This window comes from Heliangelus exortis, chromosome 2, assembly GCF_036169615.1.
Source record: "Heliangelus exortis chromosome 2, bHelExo1.hap1, whole genome shotgun sequence".
NCBI classification, from domain to species: Eukaryota; Metazoa; Chordata; class Aves; order Apodiformes; family Trochilidae; genus Heliangelus; species Heliangelus exortis.
In genome coordinates, this window is record NC_092423.1 from 51,567,780 (window position 1) to 51,589,962 (window position 22,183).

General features: G+C 37.5%; 1 protein-coding gene across 1 annotated transcript in view; it reads left to right on the forward strand.

Annotated features, from left to right (window-relative positions):
- The first annotated feature begins 340 nt into the window (after window positions 1-340).
- The window catches only part of POU6F2 (POU class 6 homeobox 2), a 306,477-nt gene continuing 284,634 nt past the window's right edge, over window positions 341-22,183 (forward strand). The window contains exon 1 of the mRNA XM_071736147.1: window positions 341-509. Coding sequence (XP_071592248.1) covers window positions 405-509 — 105 coding nt within the window. The 5' untranslated portion in view covers window positions 341-404. The remainder of the gene's footprint in view (window positions 510-22,183) is intronic.

A 22,183-nucleotide genomic window follows, 5' to 3' on the forward strand; every position in this document is an offset into this window, starting at 1 on the left:
GAAGTACAAATAGGGGAGTAAATAAAGGCTGTGAGAGAACATGAGGGGTTAAAGTTCTGCCCACTGTCTGCATATATAAAATTATATCACCTTATCTGAAAAGTTTAGGCTCAAAAGAAAAGCCTCCTTTTAAAATACCTTTAGGTTTATTAAATCTTTAGGCTGAAGATTACAGTAAGTGTTTTGTCTTTGGTGAGTAGCTGTTTGTCTCACTTTATTTACTTGGTATTGGGTATTTGTCAATGTCATTTCATATCTGCAGAAAATTCATACGTTCTATGGAAGTATGTATGTGTGTGAGTGTGCTGAAGGTCACATGACTGTTTCATCCTATTTGGTGGAGCAGCTTGACTTTTTTTCCCTTGCTTTTGGTGATGGTTGTGAGTGCAGAAGTTGATTGACAGATGCATGCCAGAAACCCCCATTCTCCTTTTCAAAGACTACATATGATGGATTGCGATCTTTCAGCTCAGCAGGACACAGGGACCATGCAAGCTGTAATTGGTCAGGTATGGAGTCAGCCATTTCTCAACTCCCCTTTTATTTTTTTTTTTTTTTTTTTTGTCACTAGGGTCTAACCATATGATTCACATAATTCATATTTACAGTACCATCTTTCTATCTGTATCTTCAGCTACCAGCGAGTGTAGTACTGAAAGTGAGAAAGGGAAAAGAACCACAATAATTCAGACAGGGAATCACTAGTTAAACCTAAAATACCATGCTTTTCTTCTAATAAACCTGGTTTATAATTTAGTCTGAGCTTTGCCAGATCAATCTATTTATTAATTCACTGTTATATTTTGTGTAAATGTGCTGAAGTAGAAGAACTGAGGAGTGAAAGTGTTATGTTTGCTGGGGAGTTGCTTTCTGTTTCTAATGCTGTGCATTATTTCTATATTGACTGTATTCCTCTTCTACAGGCTGTGGATTTTTTTTTCTTTTTCTTTTTTCTTATTTTACTCCTAACCCAGATAATGTGTGATTGAGCTTGGTAAACGTAGTAGTCTTTGCTGCTGCAGAGGGGCAGCCTGCAAATTAAACACTGCCACAATCTGAAAGGTCCAGGTGGTCTGCTCGTGCTTCCTAATGCAATCCAGCACAACAGCTTTAATAAACAGCTCTATTTAGTTCTCCCTCCCTGTATCCAGGGAAGTGAACTGGTCTGGGGCTGCTGTGATGAAATGCCAGAAGAATATCTCTCAAAGGCCTCACAAGCTGATTTTTAGAGCTTTTCCGTTTTGTCGTCTTTGTCTTCCAAATGGGTCAGTGAGTCCTCTTTCTGTTTTGTGATTTCTGATAAGTCTGTAGTTTTTATCTGTGTGTTTTAACCGTGCTGTTTCTAGCTTTAGCCAGAAGAGAGTAGAATCATTGTCTTTTCATTTGCTTCAAATAATAAGCTGAAGTGGGGAAAGAAATTAAATTATTTTGTCTTCTTGTACAGGGAGGGCTGTTTTCCTATGAATGCAGCTAAAGTCAGATGAGGGTGTCTGTTTTTCGTTTTCTAACAAAATTTTAAGTGCTCAACACTTTCTCATTAACCACTGACTTGTAAATCAGTCTCTGGCAAAGGATATTTTTTGAACTCTGAAAAGTTTGTGGTTTTTTGCATGTTTCCAGTGTACTGAACGCATGCTGCTGGGGTGATGACATAGTATTTGTGTTTCCTATATGTTGATACAGTGGTGAAAATATACACATCCTACACACTGTTTTAACCTAAATTATGGCAAAGCACAGAAGTCCCTCAAAGCACATGGTTTATTAATACCATCACACAGAGTAATGCATTTCTGTGTTGAAAATGTCAAATATGTAATACCATGTTTACCACAGACTTTTATTGCTTTAAATATTTTAAAAATAGAAGATACATTTTTTATTAAAAATCCCCCAAACATTAACAGCTTTCTATTAGGTTTGCTTATATTGAAAAAGTGGGGCATGCTTTCCAGTATTCTATTGTGTGAAAATATGTATTTGAGAGTGGGTTAATTACCTTTTTTTTTTTTTTTTGTATAAACTTGTTCAGTCTTAAAGAGATATATTTAATGATTGTAAGCCAGATACCACAACAAGGTTTTGAGGAAGTGCACTTAACAGAAAATGTACCCGGAAACCTTGATAAATTTCAAAGCTTATAATATCTCTTTACTGTAACTTTTGCTTTCGCATGTAGGAAAGTGTAAGTTAGCTATTTTATGTTTAAAGCTTACTAGGTCTCATAAAGTGGTTTTGAGGCTGGAAAGGGTATGAACATGTTTTTTTTGTGTGTGTGTGTGTAATAGTCTGTATTTCATTAATTAGAAAAAAGTTCAGTGAATGTCTGGAAAAATTTTTATATCTTGTGTCAGTGTATTTAATTTCCTAAAAATCAATTACAAGAGGATATACTTCAAAGAAAAATACATTTTGATTTTTTTGGTGGCTAACTTCTTTGGGATCTTTTATGTCAGAATTAATGGATATTATTATTGTGCAACTTACTATGTCTCATATTTCAAATATTTTTTTGGAGGTGTATGTGTGCATATTTACATAACTTCTGTGTAATTGTGCACATCCAAATGTGTTCATAAATCCAGAAAATGTTCAAGTATTTTTTTTTTTTGATTAATTATCCAGTTTTTGGTTATTCTAAGGTACAAGTATAGAATTTTTTTTTTTTTTCAGATAAAAATTAATTTATTTTCTAATTGTAAAATAAATTAGTTACTTAAAACTTGGGAAGCACAGAGCAAGTATAATTACCATATGTTGCTGAAAATAGACTTTCTCTCTGGACTCTAATGCTCAGCTGACAAGAGAGAATAGCTAACAAATAACAAACCCTATGCCATAAAATCTTTCCCTACTGTAAGTCCATTTTTAGATTTGCGTCTTCAATATATGTATATATTTTAGAAGAGACTTTAATTTTCTGATGCTGTTGTTTTACAAGAAGTTCTAAAGAGTCTTTGTTAACTTTTAAACCTCCAAAAGCAACAACTTTTATATAAATGCTTATCATTTGGCCTTTTTATTTCAGAATTGTATTTTCCTCCAACTGTGAGAACTAAATTTTGTCTTGACTAATCCTGCAGATGTAGCTTAAATTCAGTCTTGTTTGCTGCTAATGGAGTGTGAACTTGCCTAATTAAAAATCCAAACTATACATGTATCTCTGCTCCAATGGAGATCAGAAATATTAGCAGTTATTGTAGTTTAAACACTACCCTGTGTATAACACAAAAGTAATATCAGGAGCATGCTGATTTAAAGGCATTTTAAAACCAGCTACTTGTACATCATTAAAGGCATTTTCCATGGGTTTTTTCGGTTTGGGTTTTTTGGTTTTTTTTTCATTTATCTCCAATCACCAGTGTCCACAGTGGCTCCCACTGGTGAGGGCAATGGTAGGCAGAGTGCTACAAACCTGACCATTAGCTAGCACCTGGGTGTGCTGGCACCAAGGTGTGGAATTGCTTGTGTACCTTCCCTCTGGATTTTTCCTCCCCCAAGCAAGCAATTAAACAGCCAAGTACTCTGAAGAACAACCTCCTTACCTAGCGTGTCAAGATCTAGAAGCTCATTGCTCATTGTGATTTTGATTCATAACTGGAGTGTTTGGAATGAAACCCCGATCCCTGTCAGCAAGAGTCTGTTGCATCCTCCCATGCAGCCTGAGCCATAATACGCTTTATTTCCTCAAATGTGTTTTGCTCTTAAATAAACTATTTTAGCTGGAGTTTTATACAATATTCCTTATATGTCCCGAGGCTTGCTAAAGGAACAGGTAAATGCATCATTAAACGCATCATCTAATTACTCCAATTATGCTGTATTTTCTCTACCTTGTATGCTTTCTGTACTGTACCATTCTTTTTCTTCCCCCCATCTTTTCTTTTTCTGTTGGCTTTTTGTTTTATTTTGGTTTTTAAATTTTTTTTTCTTTTTCTTCCCCCCCCCCCCCTTCAGACCTGAGCTTGTGAGTGACAGGTTAGTTCATCAGCATTACAGCCCTCCTGTTTTTGTCTCATCTCATGCAGACAGGTCACTGTGTCCAATCACCCTTCTGGCTCTGCTGTCCCCAGGGGAGCCCGGGCCAGCCTGCCATCTTGATCCACCGGCCTGAGGGCCCGAGCTGGCTGCACATTTCTGTGTTCACTGGTTCTAGCAAATATAGTAAAACGGGGAGGGGAAGGGAGGGGGGGGGGGGCAGCTTAAATTAGATCTCTGTAAATGGAGAGGAACTAAATTAGGTAACATTCTTCTTTAAATAAGCAGGCGTTTGCAGTTATTACTGCTATGTTTGAATTCTCTTTCTACATTTTATCCGTGTTTATTTTTTGCATGTCAATGGTATCCTCTATGTGATCTCATCATCTAGTAAAAGCTATTTATGCAAGGGTAAACATACGCTCTTTTTCCATAGAGAGTTCTCTTCTGAAGCCCAATTTATGAGACTGATACATTGCTGCAGCCAAGGTGGGTCTGGGTCTTCCCGTTCTATGCTTTAGTCTCTTGCTTTTTAAATCCTGTTGTTTGTGGGGTTTTTGGTTTCTTTTGTGGGGTTTTTTTTTTGTGTGTTTTGTTTTATTGTTGTTACTATTTGCTTGTTTTCCCCTCATGATTAACAAAAATAAAGCAGGGGAATAAATGTTTTAGAGAAACCACTCATTTCCATAACTCATGGGTCACTTTTCAGAAGTTTGATCTGTTCTCAGTGTTGTTTTGTGATGCAGATCAGTATGTATCCAGTTTATTTTGTACCAGATCAAGATCAGATCTATACTCTTAGTTGGTCTAAAGCAATCTTTAAGTGATGCTTCTTGTAGTAGCAAGGAAGATCTTTTTCTCTTGGAATACCCACTGCCATCTCTAATGTAATATACAGAAAGAAGTGCCTATAACATACACAAACAGAAAAGAACCACATTACACATAAATTTAGGATCCACTTTAAAATATGGCAAGGAATTGTGCCCTTTTACTGAAGTTTGGTACAAATCCTGTTCTCTCTAGCAAGAATTAGACCCATCACTGTAAGCATGACTACTTGCATAAGTAAGGTCAGACTACTTGTCCCCTTGTCTGCTTACTATATGTCCAGAACAGATGTTGTTGTCCTTTACAGTCACCAGCAGTTGTTTTCTGCAGTTTGCAACTGTGAGAGAAAGACCTATGGACAGGTACACCCTGACTGTTGTGTTCAGTGATAGAGAGACAATGTAAACAATAAGAATCATGCTTGAAAACTTCAAAAAACATATTTTTTAATATTTATGAACAAGTTGGTACTCTGAAAATGAAGCATTCCATCTCCACAGAAACCCCCTGTTTTATATGCTCTCTAGTGTACTGTGTCCTTAAGAGTTATTATTGTAAAGAGATGCAGGAATGTGCCTCTAATATTTTGCAATATAAATATTTGTTGTAGAGGAGTTTAGATCTTGTTAATTTAATATATGTAAATTCTTTGGTCTTAGGCCTGGATTCCAACAAAAGAATGCATTTCTCTGTTGACTTTTGTTTTTACAGCAGAAAACTTGGATTTTTAAAATTTTCATTCATATTTAAAAAGGTTTTTCTTGTTTTCACACCAAAATTGGAATTTAATTGAAATCAGCCCTCTATAGTATCTTTAGGGTTTATTGTTTTGTTTTGTTTTGTTTTTTACTGAATGTCTTTTCTGTTCTGTGTTACTCTGCTGTCTCATGCTAGTCTGTGGACCAGGCCAATTAAGAGCTTCAGTTTTAAAAAAGGCTGTGATTTACAATCCATGTATATTTACTATTATTCTAATTGTAAGAGAAAAATAAGTATGTCAGATGACCTTTAAATTGGTAGGCGAGCTACAGTGGTCCAGAGATGTAGATTTTTATCTTTTGGCAATGCATTTACATTCAAGTACCTCTGCTGTGTTTCCTAGATTCTAGACTGATAAACTAAATACCAATCTCAGCCACTTCTGTATGTACTGTACATAGAAGCGACTGTGCTGAGCCTCTTATCTTGCTTGACCTGTAGCTCTAACAAAATTTTTATTTTATTGTCTGATCTGAACTGCAGCTCAAATGGAAGAGAATCAAAGGACAATCAAAGAAAAATTGTACATATAATTTTAAACATTAAAGGAGGATGTGGTAAATTATCCTTTTTTTTCCTGTGATTTGCATCTATCAGTGACATTTGCTCGTAATGGTTGTTCTTACTCTGAAATTGAACAACTGGCAAAAAGAACCCCAGATCAGTCAGTTCTGAACAGATGCATGTTTATCTCTGATTAAACTTAACAGGACTTAAACATCTACTTAGAAGTTGGTCAGCAAATAATTTAATCCCATATAAGAAGTCTGCAGACACTAAATTTTCAGGTGCACAGTAGAATACTGAACTCAATGGGACTGCTCACATGAGTAACGCTTTGCAGGATCTGGTCCAACTTTCCTATTGAGTAACTGTCATTGCTAATAAATGCAACAAAGCTTGGTTTAAATGCCAGCTAAATAATTGCTATGCAAACTCTTTAGTCGTAAAAGTCAGTTCTAATTATTAAAGATAGAACTCAAGGCTCTCAAACACTTTTATTTTTTGAGGATGTCAGGGCTACAGGTAAATGGACTATAGCTTCAGGGTTTTTGTTTTATCATTGTCTTTGAAACCTCCGTGATATGTAGGACTATCTCTTCAAAAAGAGAAAGATTAGCTGTTGATATTTGCTGCTGATTCTCTGTTGAGTGGTAGTGCTGTTCCATAGGAGAGAGCTTTATCTAACTCTTAGATCAAAATAAAAATTTGAAGATCAAGAGACTCTTCAAAATTTCTCGCCATTTTTAAAAGTGGTAGTGAGAGAAAGTTAAAAAAAAAAAAAGAAAAGTGGAGGGGAAAACCACCCAAAAATCTTTATTCCTAGCTATGCTTACATGGTAAACGATATACATTAGATTTCCTTAAGATGGATGTTTAGAATAGATTTTGTTGTTACTAGTAAGCCCGTTTTTTCTAAGATTGGTACAATTTTTATATGCCATGCTATATTGCAGCAAAACTAGGTCCAACAAACTTTTATGCACAGACTTCCTTTTAATCACATGAATGATGGCAATGGGTGTCACTAACACTGGTGCATGTACTTTAAGTTGAAGAAATGTGTTCCATAGATCCTCACAATTGGATCTTGGTCACTGGGGTAGCTGCAGAGCTGTCCTATGCCATTTGCTCATGTAAAATGTGGATTTACAGGGGAGGACTTGTGAAAACAGATGGATCTTGTCTTGTGGGCTTTCCTGAGCCACCTTACTGCAAAAGGAATCCAATAATTTGATAAGCAGTGCTGGAAAATCTTACCTGTGAGAATAATTTTTGATCCTGTGGTTTTTCCAGTGAGTGTTACCTGAACTACTTGATAAATATAATCTACTCCCATAGGTAGCTTTCCAGAATGGGGGACTGAGCCCACAGATGGGGAAGGGCACTGTAAAGAGAAACAGATCCTTAGACAAAAGAAAATAAAAGTCAGAAAGAAACTTCATGCTACCTCAGTCACTGATTCCATCAAGTAATTTTTATTTTACAAGTTTCTAGCATTTTCATGGATCTCAGACTTGCGGATGTTTAGGAGACACAATCCAGCTAAGTAATGGCATTTCCAAAAAGGGAATATTATAAAGGCAACAGTAAAAGACAAAAGTGTTTTTTCAGTCACCCCCTGCTATGGAAACAAGACTTTCAAGCACTAGAAAATAACAGGTTTTTAGTGAAAGTCATGTTAATAGTATTACACAACAGCTGCTGTTAGGCATATTAGAAGAGATAATTGTGTATCAAAATGTTGCCCTTTTCCCTAAACTGTTTACATCTCTAACTGCTTTTCCATCTACTAAGCCAACTTGTGAATCTCTAACTGGGCTTTTACTTGAGCTTTCCTGGTGTTTCATTTGCAATTAAATATGGAGAAGCTTTTTTTTTTTTTTTTTAAAGCTGGAGCCTCTAGCCCATTTCTGGAAGTCATCTTGGGGTGGGTGTGTGTGGGAGTTAAAATTAAAATATAAATTTGCAGCATAGACTAAGGCTAAACCAAGATAAGACTGCAACAATATTAATGACTAAAATATTTCATATCCTTATTTCAAGCTTATGTCTTAAAATCACATTGTCTCATATCAGTGGCAGACTAGCATCAGCTTCTATTTATTCACAGTATAACTTACTAAAACTTGTGCTTTTTTTTTTTTTTAAATTTATAGCAATAGAGAACTGTGCCTCATTGTTACTGAATCCAGCTTTAAAAATAAAAGTATTACTAAAAATGAAAATAACTGATAATGTTTAAATCTGCCAGTTCTGGGATGCTGTCATGATGGGTACAGATGCTGGTACTGGAACCAGATACTGTCAAGTGCTGAATGCTTTGAGAGTCTTTGACTTCCCACTGTCTCTGCTAGGCAGGACTCTTCTAGTGAGGCCCAAATGTTTTAAGTTGTCTTTGAAGGCAGAATTGGGTCCAGAAGCATGTGAAGGGAAATTTCTCATTTTGTACTTTTTTTTTTTTTTTTTTTTTTTTTCCTGATTAGAGGTTCCTAATGAGAAAAAAATTGACAGTTTTCCTATGAAAACTGTTCTGCTTAAAGTGAAATAAAACAATCTGGAATAAAGGAGAATTATGATGCTCTAGGGAAATAAAAGCTATCACAGGATTCCTGGCCATAAGTCTTACCTTCCCTTCACTGTGCCCATCCCTTTCTGTGTATGAAATGAGCTTCATATTCTTCAAATGGATTATACAAAGCAGAAATAATATCTGCAAACAAGAAGTTCCCAGTCTTTTGAAGGGAATATTGAAAGTTGTGGCAAATGTAAGAGTGGCTTCTAATGCAAAAGAATAAAGCAGAGAACATCAAACTCATTTCACTTAGTGTCATTCATTGTGATTTATCATTATAGTCAAGGCAAACTGATCTCAAAGCTGGAACAATTTTGTCTATTAAGAAGAAAACAACAAACCCCAAAACCAGAATGTTCCAGCTTTGCTCTTATATCCTTAGGGTTGCAATATTGAATTCAGAATTGGGGAAGCTTAATCTTGCAGCCAGATTTGACAAGATGCTGGTTGAGCAGTAGGCAGAAGTGATGGTTTGTGTTGTAATGCCCATAGTCAGAAATAAAGAAAAACAAGAAGATTTATCCAGAAGTCTGGATGCACTATTCACACCTGCTCCAGCTTCTCACCAAAATAGGCAAGAAAACCTGTGTGTGCAAGTTGGTAAGCAAAGCTCACAATTTCAAAGCCTGATAGAAGACAAATTAGAGTGCTCTAAAACAGCACGTGAAGGTTTGCAATAGATCTGAACACAGTTATCTTTTGTTTGTTTGGTTTAGTTCTGTTGGTTATTTGAAAGGTGATCATGAAATCATATAAATATATCCATAAGTATCCCCTTAGACTTATTGAGAGAGCTCACACCAGCAGAATATTGTGCATTAGACTATGTGACAGTAAAGGCTTGGATACAGACATACACAGCTAAAAAAAAAAAAAAAGCTAGTTCTTTGTCTCTGCTCAGTTAATCCTGAAGAGTAGGAGTCTGGGGGCAGGAGCTGGCAGGTGGGGGGCAGACTGGGTGTAGGCAAAATCTTGGAGGTGCATTTGAAATCTTGGAGGGGTGAGCAATGGACTCGTAGGCAGGTGCTTGGAAAATGAGGCCTGGATTTTGAATTGTTAAACAACCAAAAAGGGCTGAAGACTGTAGTTTCTTCCCCAGAACATATTGGTTTCTGTTTATTTTTTAAGTTCATGCTGGATTCTCAGACACATGAGAAATTGAGAGTTGCCCCCTAACTAGGGATTTAGAATGACTGTAATGAATTTTAACCCAAGAAGCACTGTGATCATTCAGCAAACCTTTGTTCTATTCTGCTCATGTCCTTATGCTAGACCCATCACTGCAGTTATTAGATCTCAAAGATTACATTCTTTGATCTAGTGCTTTCTAAATCCTTAAACCATACTTTATTTATTTAAAAGGTTATAGACAACATCGGATTGGATTGTAAAGTACCCTTTGACTCTTTCATGAAGGACACAGTAGGAACACATGCTGCCTTCTGACCATGAAGCACCATAGCATTTTACTGAATTAAGAACTGCACAAAGATTTTTACTTTTATCTGGCCAGTATGTTGAGAATTTTTTTTACCTCATTGGTACCATGATGTCATTCATTTGTGATACAACAAACATTTATTAGTGTATGTGGGTGAATTTCAGTTAATCTCTAAATTAGAAAAAATCCCAGCAAAGTAGCCTCATATTTCTCTAAGAAATTAGAAGTACTCTAAACGGCAAATAGATGTTAAAAATTTGTATATTTAGATGTGTTCTTGGGGTCTCTTTTGATCTGATGTTTGCCAGAATTCTTCACAAGCAACTCTGTGGAGCTAAACAGAGCTACATTAAGGTAAACATGATCACCAGCAGCTTTTAAGCTTGTTCCATCAGACTCAGAAGCCCTTACATGAGCAAATTTACCAGTGAAGTCTTCAATGCTTGATTAAGTATGAACTGTGTGATGTGACTCCCAAGTTAACCAGCAAGAAGGCACAGAAAGCAAAAGAGGATACTAAAATTGAGCCCAGTGTGCTCCATTCTGACTGTTATTAATTATATGGTGTTTAAACTGATATCTTTTTTTCTGGAGGGGGGGATTGTGGTTTGGTTTTTTTTCCAATCAGTCCTGCATGACAAACTGTAAAAATTCTTATGTAATTTCCTTTAATTCTGGAGAAACCAAGACTGAAATTGGCACCTGAAATGAGAAATTAAATTTAAAATAGCTATTGCTTTTTCATTTTTTTAATGCCTGTGTTTTATTATTCTTTTTTTTTTTTTTTTTTTTTTTTTTTTTTTTTTTGAAGCTTGGTCCTTGGAGATAATAGCCTGATTCTCCTTTATACTGAGACCTCTTTAAGCCACCTGGTGGTACAGACCAGCTCTAAAGTGGGCGTAAAGGTAATTTATTTATGTGCAATTCCAAGATCTTTTATATTTCCAGAATGGTGGGAAAACACCATACTTTAAATGTGAATCAGGCCCAAATAGATGGACTGGAATTTCCATTTTTTTCCCAGAGCTTAAAAAAGGAATAGGCAGAAATCAGTCTGGGAGAAGAGAGAAAGGACTAAGGCTTATTCAGCTACAAATAGGTGTTCATTAACAAACATTCTACACTGCAAAATAGATAAGGTGAAAGGGCCAAGTCCTGTTTTGCCAGACACCGTCCATACTTTTGCTTGCAGTAATGAAAAAAATGAGAGAGATGGAAGTGAGCAACAGTCAAACCATGGTAGTCAGTACCTGACAACACAAACAAATCAAAACAGAGGCTGTTTTCTCAGTCACCCGTGTTATGGTTTCAAATGGAGTATGCTTAAAACAAAATGCTTAATCTAATTAATTCTTTTTTTATGTTTTGTTTTGATTTTGGTTTAAACCCCATGGGCTGCAGTGTTGCTGCTTGCTGTGACACTTGACAAAGATCTATGTCTCCAGAGCATTATTAAGTTAGTATATCTGGATTAGTGAAAAAGAAAACAAATGAAATTCATAGGAATTAATGTCAGTTAAATTCCCTCTTTCTATACTTTATAATGTCAGTTGAATTCTTCAACTCCAAGTCAAAGGGTGAATAAAAATAACAAACAGAGAAGTGGCAAAACAAAGAATGAGAATTATGCTAATGGAAAACATATTAACTTTTAGTCAGACATGAGAAAAGATATTTAAAGAGCAATTTAGGGGTTGACCCAAGAGTTTTCCTTGAAATTTTGAGACGCTTACTACTCTTTTTTTTTTTTTTTTCCATAATCCCTTTTAAACAGGCACATAGGAGGCTTAGGGGATTCTGTGAAGGCTGTGAGATATTTCTCTCTTTCCTTCCCCATTTTGTGAGAGCCCAAGGGAAAAATATTGGCAGGGCTTTTAGAACCTTCTAATAACTGAAGCAGCCCAGTATTTCCTATCTAAAGACCTTTGCTGCTGCTGTTAGCATTTTCACCTGGCTGAGTACCTCTTCCTGAATACTTTTGAAGACAATTTCAGCTACAAAATTTCAGTAGTTCCTATGAAGGATAAGGAAATATGGGATAGTTTAGCCCATTTTAAAGTCACCCCATATGTAAAATCTAAACTTGGAATTTGGTGAAGAGAGGGAGCACTGTGTCAGAGATATCTGTCTCTTCTGGTGTCCTGTGGTAAGCCACAAATTTATGGTACAAGCCTTTGAGAAATGTAGTTGGCATGTGTTGACTTAACAGCTCTAAACAGCTACATCCCCTAAAGTTTCACAGAAATTAAAAATGTGAAAGGAAACTCAGAAAATCATCTGAAAATAGACTACTGAAAGGTATTTGTCTAAGTGATTCCTGAAAAATTCCAGCAGCACCAGTTGTCCAGTATCCTGGTGCTATTCATTGAGTTTAACTATACCTGCCTTAGTGTGCACTGGTAGAAGTTTTCCTTTTGCCAGAAAGAATCTCTCTTGCTCAAGGTTAAAAGACAGTATCTTCTTTCCTCTTTTAGGGTTATCAGATTATTTCTGGCAGCCCTTGGAGACCTAGCTTCTAACTTGGTCCATCTTGGGAAATGGCAGGGGTGGCACCAGGGGCCCTCCCTCTTCTGTGCACTCAGTGACCACCTCCTGGGTGAGAAGGAGGAGGACACGGCATGAAGATAGGACCAGAGTCAGGGAAGACAGAGGTATAGATTGAAATATCAAGTAGTCGACCAGGACTAGAGAGTGGTGAACTTGAGCTTGAGGGAAAATCTGAGGGAGAGTAGGGAAGAGGACTTGCCCAGTCTGTGGGCAAACTGAGGTAAGAGGGGCACTGGAGAGGGAACTGGACCTAGCTGGGCATAAAGACAGAAAGAGGAAGAGAAAAGGAAAGGGAAAAGGAAAGGAAAAGGGAAAAGAAAAGGAAAGAGAAAGAGAGAGAAAGAGAAAGAGAAAAGAAAGAGAAAGAGAAAGAGAAAGAGAAAGAGAAAGAGAAAGAGAGAAAGAGAGAAAGGGAAAGGGAAAAGGAAAGAGAAAGAGAAAGAAAAAGGGAAGGAGAAAGAGAAAGAGAAAAGAGAAAGAGGAAGAGAAAGAGAAAGAGCAAAAGAGAAAGCCTGTGGGGCAGGTTCAAAAATTTCTGCTGGCAAATCCTGCTGGCAAATCTCAGTTTTCCTTTAAAAAATATGAATCTACACAGGCAAAATATGAAAAACATTGTTTGTACTGTTAAGCTACATAATTAAAATGAAGTATTTGTACAGTCAAAATTTGTTTTCCTTGTACATATGTATAATAATAGACCCTTTAATTATGTAAACAATCACATATGCCACACAGATTAGTTTTCTTTAATGTGACCTCTGTATTTTCACAACTCCACTTAAATTTCCATAATAATATGTGATAAGATAATATTTTATTGGTTTTTATTTCCTAGGAATTACAGAAAGTTTATATATGTATTGGTACATATACACACACATGCATGTATACCTTTGTTCTGGGCTAAATTCCAGAAAAGTCTTACTTGATTTCAAATGTTTAGGGAGCTTTAGATTTATAAAAATTTTAAAGATTTTTTAACATAGAGCTTTTAAATAAAAAGTGAGACTGAATGCAGCACTCAAACTCCTCTGTTTACAAAACACCAAACTGAAACGTACATACTTTTTTCATCTATTTTTTTATCTGGATGTTGAATTTTCATTTGCAAAGGAAAAACTGGTCAGAGATGATGCCATTACTGTTTCCAACAGAAAAACCTCATCAGCTTATCCAGCGATTTTGCTAGAACAGTGATTGACATCTATATTTTTGTATATATAGACACGAATCTTTCTACAAACTAGAAACATGAAACCCCTATAACAGGTGATACTTGGCTCTTAACTCTCCACGGCCTTAATTAGTTATTTACAGTGTTAAAAACTGAAGCATTGCAAGGCATTGCAAAGCCAAGTGCTTTTTCGTTTCAAGTGTCTAATATGGTTCCTTCACCGCAAAGTAAAAGGTTTGGGTTGCTACAGAGAAACAATATTGGATTATCATTTGAAGAGGTATAATTGCTACTTTCAGCAGCTTGAAGCCACTTTAATTCCTATACTACAACAATTTTGTCTCTAATGGGAGGGGATAATTTTCTGAAACTTTAGTTTTTCTTCAGCATTATTTACAATTGTGACTATAATCTAATGTGTGATTTAGTAAGATCATGCCATCATACTGAAGAACTGGGAATAGGTAGCTAGTACAAACCACTTATGAGGGGCAGAGTGATATGCAAAGCAAAAGGGATAATTGCCAACATGGCAGGATTAGAAGAAAGGGAGATGCAGGGTGGAAGGAAGGCATGGTAGATAGAGAAAAAGGTGTTTTGGTAAAGCTAAGAATTTAAATAATTTTTAATAAGTTTGTTACAGTTTTATATATTGATCTAGTGGTAATAAGTACTCACAAAGGCTGAATGATTAGGACTAGTAGCCAGGATTAAGCTGTGTGAAATAGTTGTGTACAGGAAGACTGGGGATAATAAAACTACATTCATATTATATCCTTTCGCTTCACCATTATCCATCCATTCAGCATCTGCTCAGATCAAGTGTGGGGACCCATTTTAGCAAGTGTCATCAAAGCATGCTTGTGGTAGTGCTACAGTAACAACTGAGGAAGGTGTAAAACCAGGGCTCAGTCCCATGACATCCCTGTTCTTCATCGATACTTTGCAATACTTCTAGCTGTTACCACCACTAATGTTAATCTGATGAATTCCATTCTTATGCCTTAACTGAAGCTAGATTGTCATAGGAATTGCCTGGAAGCAAACTGGGGCCAACAATGTTTCAGGGCTGTCCTCAGAAGTAACCTGCACCCAGAGCTGTTATGTTAGAACAAGTGTTGCCAGCAGTGGTGCAGATCCCTGCTTCTGCTTCCCCTCCAATGTGATTTAATGATTCATTGGAATTTCTTTTCTAAAAGATGCTTTACTTTTTGGTCAGTATCCTTCTGTTTTGGATCAGCTTCTGCTCAGTAAATGCCACCTTGAACACCCAGTGCATCTACAGGTGTGGTGCCCATCAGTAAGGCTTGGAGGATAAAGTTCATATTTTAGGCCCCCTTCGTGGCTTTCATCTGGTAAATGTCTCCCCTTCAGGCTAAAAAAGAAAAGACCTATTATTTAATCAAATTTTACTAAAATAACACAGTATTAACTTCTTTTTTTTTTTTTTTTCCTTCACAAATTATCTTATAAAACCAGGCTTCATATGCAGGCTCACATTGGCATCTGGGCATGTATTGGTATCACCGAATCATTGTTTTATTCTCTAGTTCCACATCCATGCCCTCTACTCAGGGACAGCCACTGCTGGCACCTGAAACAGCAAATGCCAGGCAGAGAGACTCCAAATTTTGCTCTTCAGCTGAAGAGTGGCACATGTAAGATGTGTAATTCCAATAGGTTCATGCAATAAAGTGGAGAATATACAGCGAATTTTCTAGTGAAGATCTGTTTTCAGAACTCCCAGTTTTGCCAGTCTGTTCAGGCCCAGAGATTTAACAAAAGCATTTATCCTACTGCTTCTTTGTCACTAGTAAGCTCAGTAACATCTATCAACCTTTTCAATGTACATAGAAGATAAAATAGGTATAAAGGATACTGGCTGGATCTTAATTACACAAGGACATCAGCTGCAGTGGAAACCAAGCAGCCCCTTTCCACAGGGAGACTCTGTAAGGTCTGGGGAGCAGGGCTGGGCACTGCCAGCCAGGGCCCCATCCCCACAGCAGCTGAGAGAGGCAGTTCCAGGATGGCAGGGAGGGAGGAAGGGAGGAAGGGAGGAAGGGAGGAAGGGAGGAAGGGAGGAAGGGAGGAAGGGAGGAAGGGAGGAAGGGGTGAGTCCAGGTAACCATGCAAGGCAGGGGTCAGGTGAGTGGTCCTGCCAGGACATGGGGCTCATGGCAGTGCCTTGAGGGGGGCTGGAGCCCAGCGGGGGTATTGCTGGGGTAAATGGTGCCGTGGTCAGGGTTGGGGAGGTCCCAGGTGCAGCTGCTCAGGGCACTTAAGGTCTGGTATTTCCTGGGGAAGAACCTCTGGACAGCTGGCTGGCCTGGAGATTCTGGTCCTGCTCTATAAAGAAAAAGCTATGTGGGCTAAGGAAGGGTTTGGTGTGTTGCCTGTACTTTCTGGGCCTTTCAAACCCAAGATACTTGCTCATGTTGAACCCTGATATAAGGCTAAACTTTAGTCTTAGGGAGAAAGTCTCTGAGGTGGAGGAAGGTGGGCTGAGAGAGCAGAGGAGGTGCATGTATGCCTCTATGTGTGAGTGCCCTTAGGAGGGGCAGAATGTGGTGTCTCCAGTTGGTATTCTCCTGATATTGCTGGGTGACTGGTGTCAGGCTGGTGAGGTGATGCTGGGCTCATCTAAGAGGGCACTGAAGCAGCTGGCTGCACAGCTGGGGGGATCCACAGGGGCATAAACATGGGCTGTTTAATGCCATGTCTTGAGGATGCTCCAGACTCCTGCTGCTCTTGGTGGTGGTTCCTGTTTTGTGTAAGTATCACTGTAGCTGTGGGGACAGATGATGTTTATGTATCTGTTTATGTATTGGATTAAGGCCTGTAGTGATAGGAGAGGGGGTAATGGTTTTAAACTGAAACAGTGTAAGTTCAGACTAGGTATTAGGAAGAAAATTTTTATTACAAGGAAGGTGATGAAGCATTGGGGCAACTTGCACAGTGGTGGAAGAAGCCCCATCCCTGGAAACATTCAAGGTTAGCTTGGCTGGAGTTCTGTGTAACCTGATCTACTTGCAAAAGTTCCTTGTTCTCTGCAACCGGGTTGGACTAGAGGACATTTAAGACCCTTTCCAACCCAATTCGATTACTGGGGTAACACTAATGTTGGATTGTAGGGTGTCTCCTGGTATGCATAAAATAACCAGCAAAAAATCCCTGCCATTTTCTTTAAAGTTGTAAGGCAGTAAAAGCAGATCAAGCATGATCACAGCATTACTGAGTTTTAATTTTCAGATGAGATTCTCTGTACTAGATGCATGGGCAATGCTGAAGAAATTGTAGAATTTTTGTTACATTGCAAAGCTAATTGCATGTAGAGTGCAGGCAATCTGAAGTGAGCAGCTGGAGACTGTTGCAAACAAGTTATTGGTCAGGAAATATTTGGGCAACCATTATTGAAAGATTTGAGTTGTTTCCTAAATTGGAGTTAGGAAATACAAATCAGAGATCCATGATAAATATATAGCCTGTTCCCTAGCATGTAGTTCAAGTTCGGAAAAATTGTTCTGCTAATTTTTCTTTGTTTTGGTAGTGTTTGACTTTCCCATGGATTATTGTTGAAAGGCTGGAAAAACAAAACAAAACAAGAAAAAAAACCCACAACATGAAACCAGTTTCAAGACTGAATTTTATGGTAGGTGGGAATCTTTTCTTCAAAGAGGAAAAAATAGAACTTTACTAAAGAGCTTTGAAAGCTGTTTTTAAAAGGTGCAATAAAGAAATAATTATTTTTCCACTGCAAGCAACAGTATGGGTTTCATCTTTTTTTATATTGGATCTTTTAATGAACAGCCTAATGAAGGTTTTGACATTTAAGCAGGAAAGATGAGACAGCCAAAGCTTAGAGATGTATCCTCTACCTCAACTCTCATAGTACCAGTTGAAAAATTCCTGTTAGGCTTAACAAAGTCCCAGTTAGGAATAAAATGAATTCTTTTAAAAATCTGTCCTTTGCTGTGCTGTACCAAGCACTGCATTACAGTATTGCTAACAAGCTTTTTTCTCTACAGAAAGTGTGTTAAGTTTACTACAATTAGCATTCACTATGACTTCTTTTTTGTTCTGTACTTGTAGAGGACTTCAACATCAAAGGGTTTTATTCTCAGATAATATGATGTCAGTGCATCTACATCTCTCTTAAAGATAAATCTCTCTTTAGTGTACTTATATATTCCAAAGTGTTTTACAAAAGCAACATTCTTCTGCTTCTGAGCCCTTCAGCTACCTGTAAGATAAAATGGAAAAATATGTAGTTGAGTCTAGAGATTTTATAAGGCAGTGTGTACATGGAAGTAGAGAATGTGGTAGGAGTGGAGTTTGAAAGCAGTGCAGCAATTCCAGTGGAGGTTGGGCAGGATATTGATGGTGCTCTGTGGGAGGTGTCCATTGCTCTCTGGTAGGCCAAGAGAGAGAGAGAAAAAAGTAGCTCTGCAGCTGTACTTGTGTATGTTGTCTTTTCACTATGTTTCTCAATTATAGAATAGATCATGGCTACAACTATGTGCTTAGAAACACAGTTTTGGGCTTCTGAAACACCTGTTCTGGTTCTTCCACCACCAGGTGCTCTTTTCAGCCTAGGAGATTGTGCCCCCTCAGGTGTCTTCTCTGTTGCAGCTCTACTTTGGGTGGGTAACTTCATCAGTAGATGGAGCTCAGGTGTATGGTCTCCCTTCATAGCCCCTCTTTCACAACAGGCATTAATTCATTTTGTATTTGTTGCTAAACATGCTGCTATCGATATTGCTAACAGACCTTTGTGGTGGGAGCAGTCAGACCAAGTGTAAATACTAATTAGGACCTAATCCAAAAATCTATTGAAGTCTGTGGCAAGATTCAATGTTCTTTGGCTATGTTCCAAGGTAAAGAATGACTCACTATTTTAGTAGGGTTCTGGTTGGATCTGCTTCAATGATGTTGTTCTGGTTACAATGTCTTTGAATGGGTGAAGCCCTGCTGAAGTCAGAGATGCTCCTCATGTTCAGGGTGTGCTGCAGTCCTTTGCAGTTTAACCTCTGCATAGGCAAATGAGGTGGGTGTGGGAGCTGCCTCAAGTAGGCTTCATGCAGTAGTCTTCTCTTTCTGCTCCTTGGGCTATAGGTATGTAGTTGACATTATCAACTTGAATATACCTTTGGGATCAATGTTGAGTTGTCCAAATGTAATCTGATAAGCTTGAACAGAAGTAACATATAGGAAGAAGCACAAGCAATGCATTAATTACAGAAGAGCCATTTTACATTAAGACCCATACTCATATAAAATGCTGGCTATCTATAAGCCTCCAGACAAACACATGGAGTTCAGAATACTTCATATCCTTGCCTAAGTATAACGCAATTGCACCTTAATGTGTTGATTCAGTTCCTCTGAAGAGAAGAATACTTCTTTTTGGGGTCAGATTTAAACACCTTTTAGTATTTTTTTCTTTCTAGTGTGAAGTTTGTAATTTTTGTCTGTTAAAAAGATTGTTGCCGTAACTTGCCACTTCTTCCAATTTGTAGGAATTAGTTAATGTGACCTGAAAGGATTTTAAATCATTGCAAGTATTTCCTAAATGTAAATCATTAAAACTATCTCATAAATGGTATATTTAATTTTTCAATTCTCAGATTTGGAGACAAACATAAAACTTCAGCATCTTTCTGGTAAACTGGAGAGATGTTACACTTTGTACAATTATATATTATACTTAATGGAAGAATTGCCTGGCACACCTCCATCTGCATAATTTAGGGAAACTTTTAAAGCATTTTCAATTTTCCAGATGTACTTGCATGTTTTATGGATCTTGTAATTGTCAGTCAGTGAGTTTCATCCTCCAGCCTATAATTATGGTTAGACTTTTTTTTTTAAATGCGTGTCTGTATGTCTTCTGAGGGTTAATTTCTCATATGGCATTAATCTGCTTTGACTCCAGCATCTTAAAAATTATATGTCAAAGTCTGAGGCAGTCACTATAAAACCTTTTTTTCTCCCTAAGTAATGTAAAGGAAAGCTAGGACGGTGAGATGTACTGAGGGTCCTATTGAACTCATGTGAGTAACTCAAGTTATATCTAACTGTGCCTTTCATTATGTAGCAGTTATAAACAAAGAATTGTTTCAAAAAGGTATTTTTGAAATTTTAGCTGTCAGATTAATTCTCACAAATTAATTTCCAAAGCCTGTGATTTTGGCTTGATAAAAAGAGTGTAATGTACCAAATTTGAGAGTTGGAACTGTTCCAACTCTACTTCATTAGAAGAGGAGGAGATGTTTCATAGTGCAGTTTATTTATTATAAATAGTCAAAAGATATCTTTTTCTCATAGGAAGTATAGTCTTGCTTGATTTATTTCTTCCAGAATCATCTGCTTTGTGAGGAGATATTATTTCCTCTAAAGAAGTTTTTAAAATACCATGAAATTAGAATTTTTCAGAGAACAAATACTTCTTGTCACGTAATTCTTACATGAGTTGAAGAGTAATTGGGAAGGGAAAAGCATCTTGCAAAAGAAGTTTGTTTTCAAATGAGCTTCTACCTCTCATGTATTATTTAATAATAATTTATAGTCATTAATGATTAGTGTTAGGCAATGCAGAGATTATTAATGAGTGGATGCTTCTGTTTTGGGTGTGAAGGCCTCTGTTCTGGCTGTATCACTTGAACCTCCTTTTGAACATTATTTTCAGAATTTGCCAAGTGCTTCATGTCCAAATATGATGTCCCTTTGTGGAGCTTGGAACTGGGTTTTCAAGAATTAAGAATTGCTGGTCTCTCTGAGGTTCTGGTGGTTTAGTTCTCCACAGCAACAACTTCTTCAGTATATATGCATAGTGCTATCTGGGGTATGCTTGCTTATTGATAGCTGACAAAATAATAACCATGGCTGCTGTAGCATGTTTTGCTGTTCTTCTAAGCAAAGTTATAGTGTGAAATTGAAGGTGTTGACTTTTTATAAGGCATGTTTTGATGGGGTAATGTTCTATTAATAACAAGTACCATGCATACCTCCCCAAAAAATTAAGGTAAAAATTAACAACCTTAAGCACTTTTTTGGTAGGCAGTAGTTTCTTCACAGTCTAAGTTTCTTCACAGTCTAAAGTTTAAGTTCAACTATTGTGCTTTATATTTCCATGCATTGTCCAGACAAAATTTACCTGGGTAAAGGACTGTAAGTACTGATATGCTTGCAGGCATCCCTTTCACTTAAATGTGGCCTCACCTTGTTCTTCTCTGGCTATCCACTGTCACACATGAAAATCCATGTAGAAGCAGTGTCACATGGATCCAATGTGGTTCTGGTGATATGTCAGACCAGTTGGAGATGAGAACACCCGGGAAAATTAAGGTGTCTACAGCTCAGGTTCTGAGCAGTGGTCGTGCTGTCATCATGAGATATATAGGCACAACTTTGACAGGTAAGTGACTCCATGTGGAAGCATGGTTCTGACCCAGGTCCTGCAGGGGTGAGTGGTATCTCTCCTGTCTGGAACTAGGTGCTTTGCAATCTTCCTCCTCCCTTCATTCATGCCCCCCAGCGCTGTTCACACTGGTGCTACTTTTTAGTCTAGGTTTCTGCTGTTCATCTGCTCAGGATATATACATCTGCTCAGGATATAATGAGACTTTTCAACAAACAACAAAAACTGTGGCTGTTACAGTTTTGTTGTTTTGCCATGTTGTTTCTAATTGCATGGCTGCAAGCAAAGGTTAGGGTCCAGTTTGCAATTGGCAGGAAGCAGCTGAATTGTAACTGAAAAATTTTTGAGGTTGAAATTAATGTCTGTGCAGAAGAGCCATCTCATTAATTAGCTGCCTGTACATGAGACCACATAGACTTTGTAGTCACCCTTTACATGAGACAAAGTTAAATTCTGTTAAATCCTGTTTCAAGTCTGGTAGTTAGGATAACAGTGAACTAAATACAAGCGTGCTTAACTATCAGACGACATATTGCAAGTTCTCGGTGAGTTTTAGAGTATTGGCTCTGTATGTTTGTTTAGTTGTCATATGTTGGTTCCCAAAAATCTTCAAATTTCAGCAAAAATCTATGCAGCCACGAGGTTCAGTTCAAGCTTATCTACATGTTACAGTATAGGCTTAAAAGATGGTTGCTGTAAAGATGATCACAAAAAAAAAAGAGAGAGAGAGAGACCCCTCTGCCTCAAGTCCAAGCAACTCACTGCGATGCAAAAGAGAAAATGCTCTGATGTATGAAACCTCTCTCTTTCTCTTAGATAGAATTAATTGAAACCTCAGATATCAGGAAGACAAAATTACCAAACATATTGCCTGATCATGAGTGACATTGTCAAGTGACAGACACATCTGTAGGGAGCCTCTTCCACAGAATAAAAGCCCCCAGCTTCGTAAGGTTG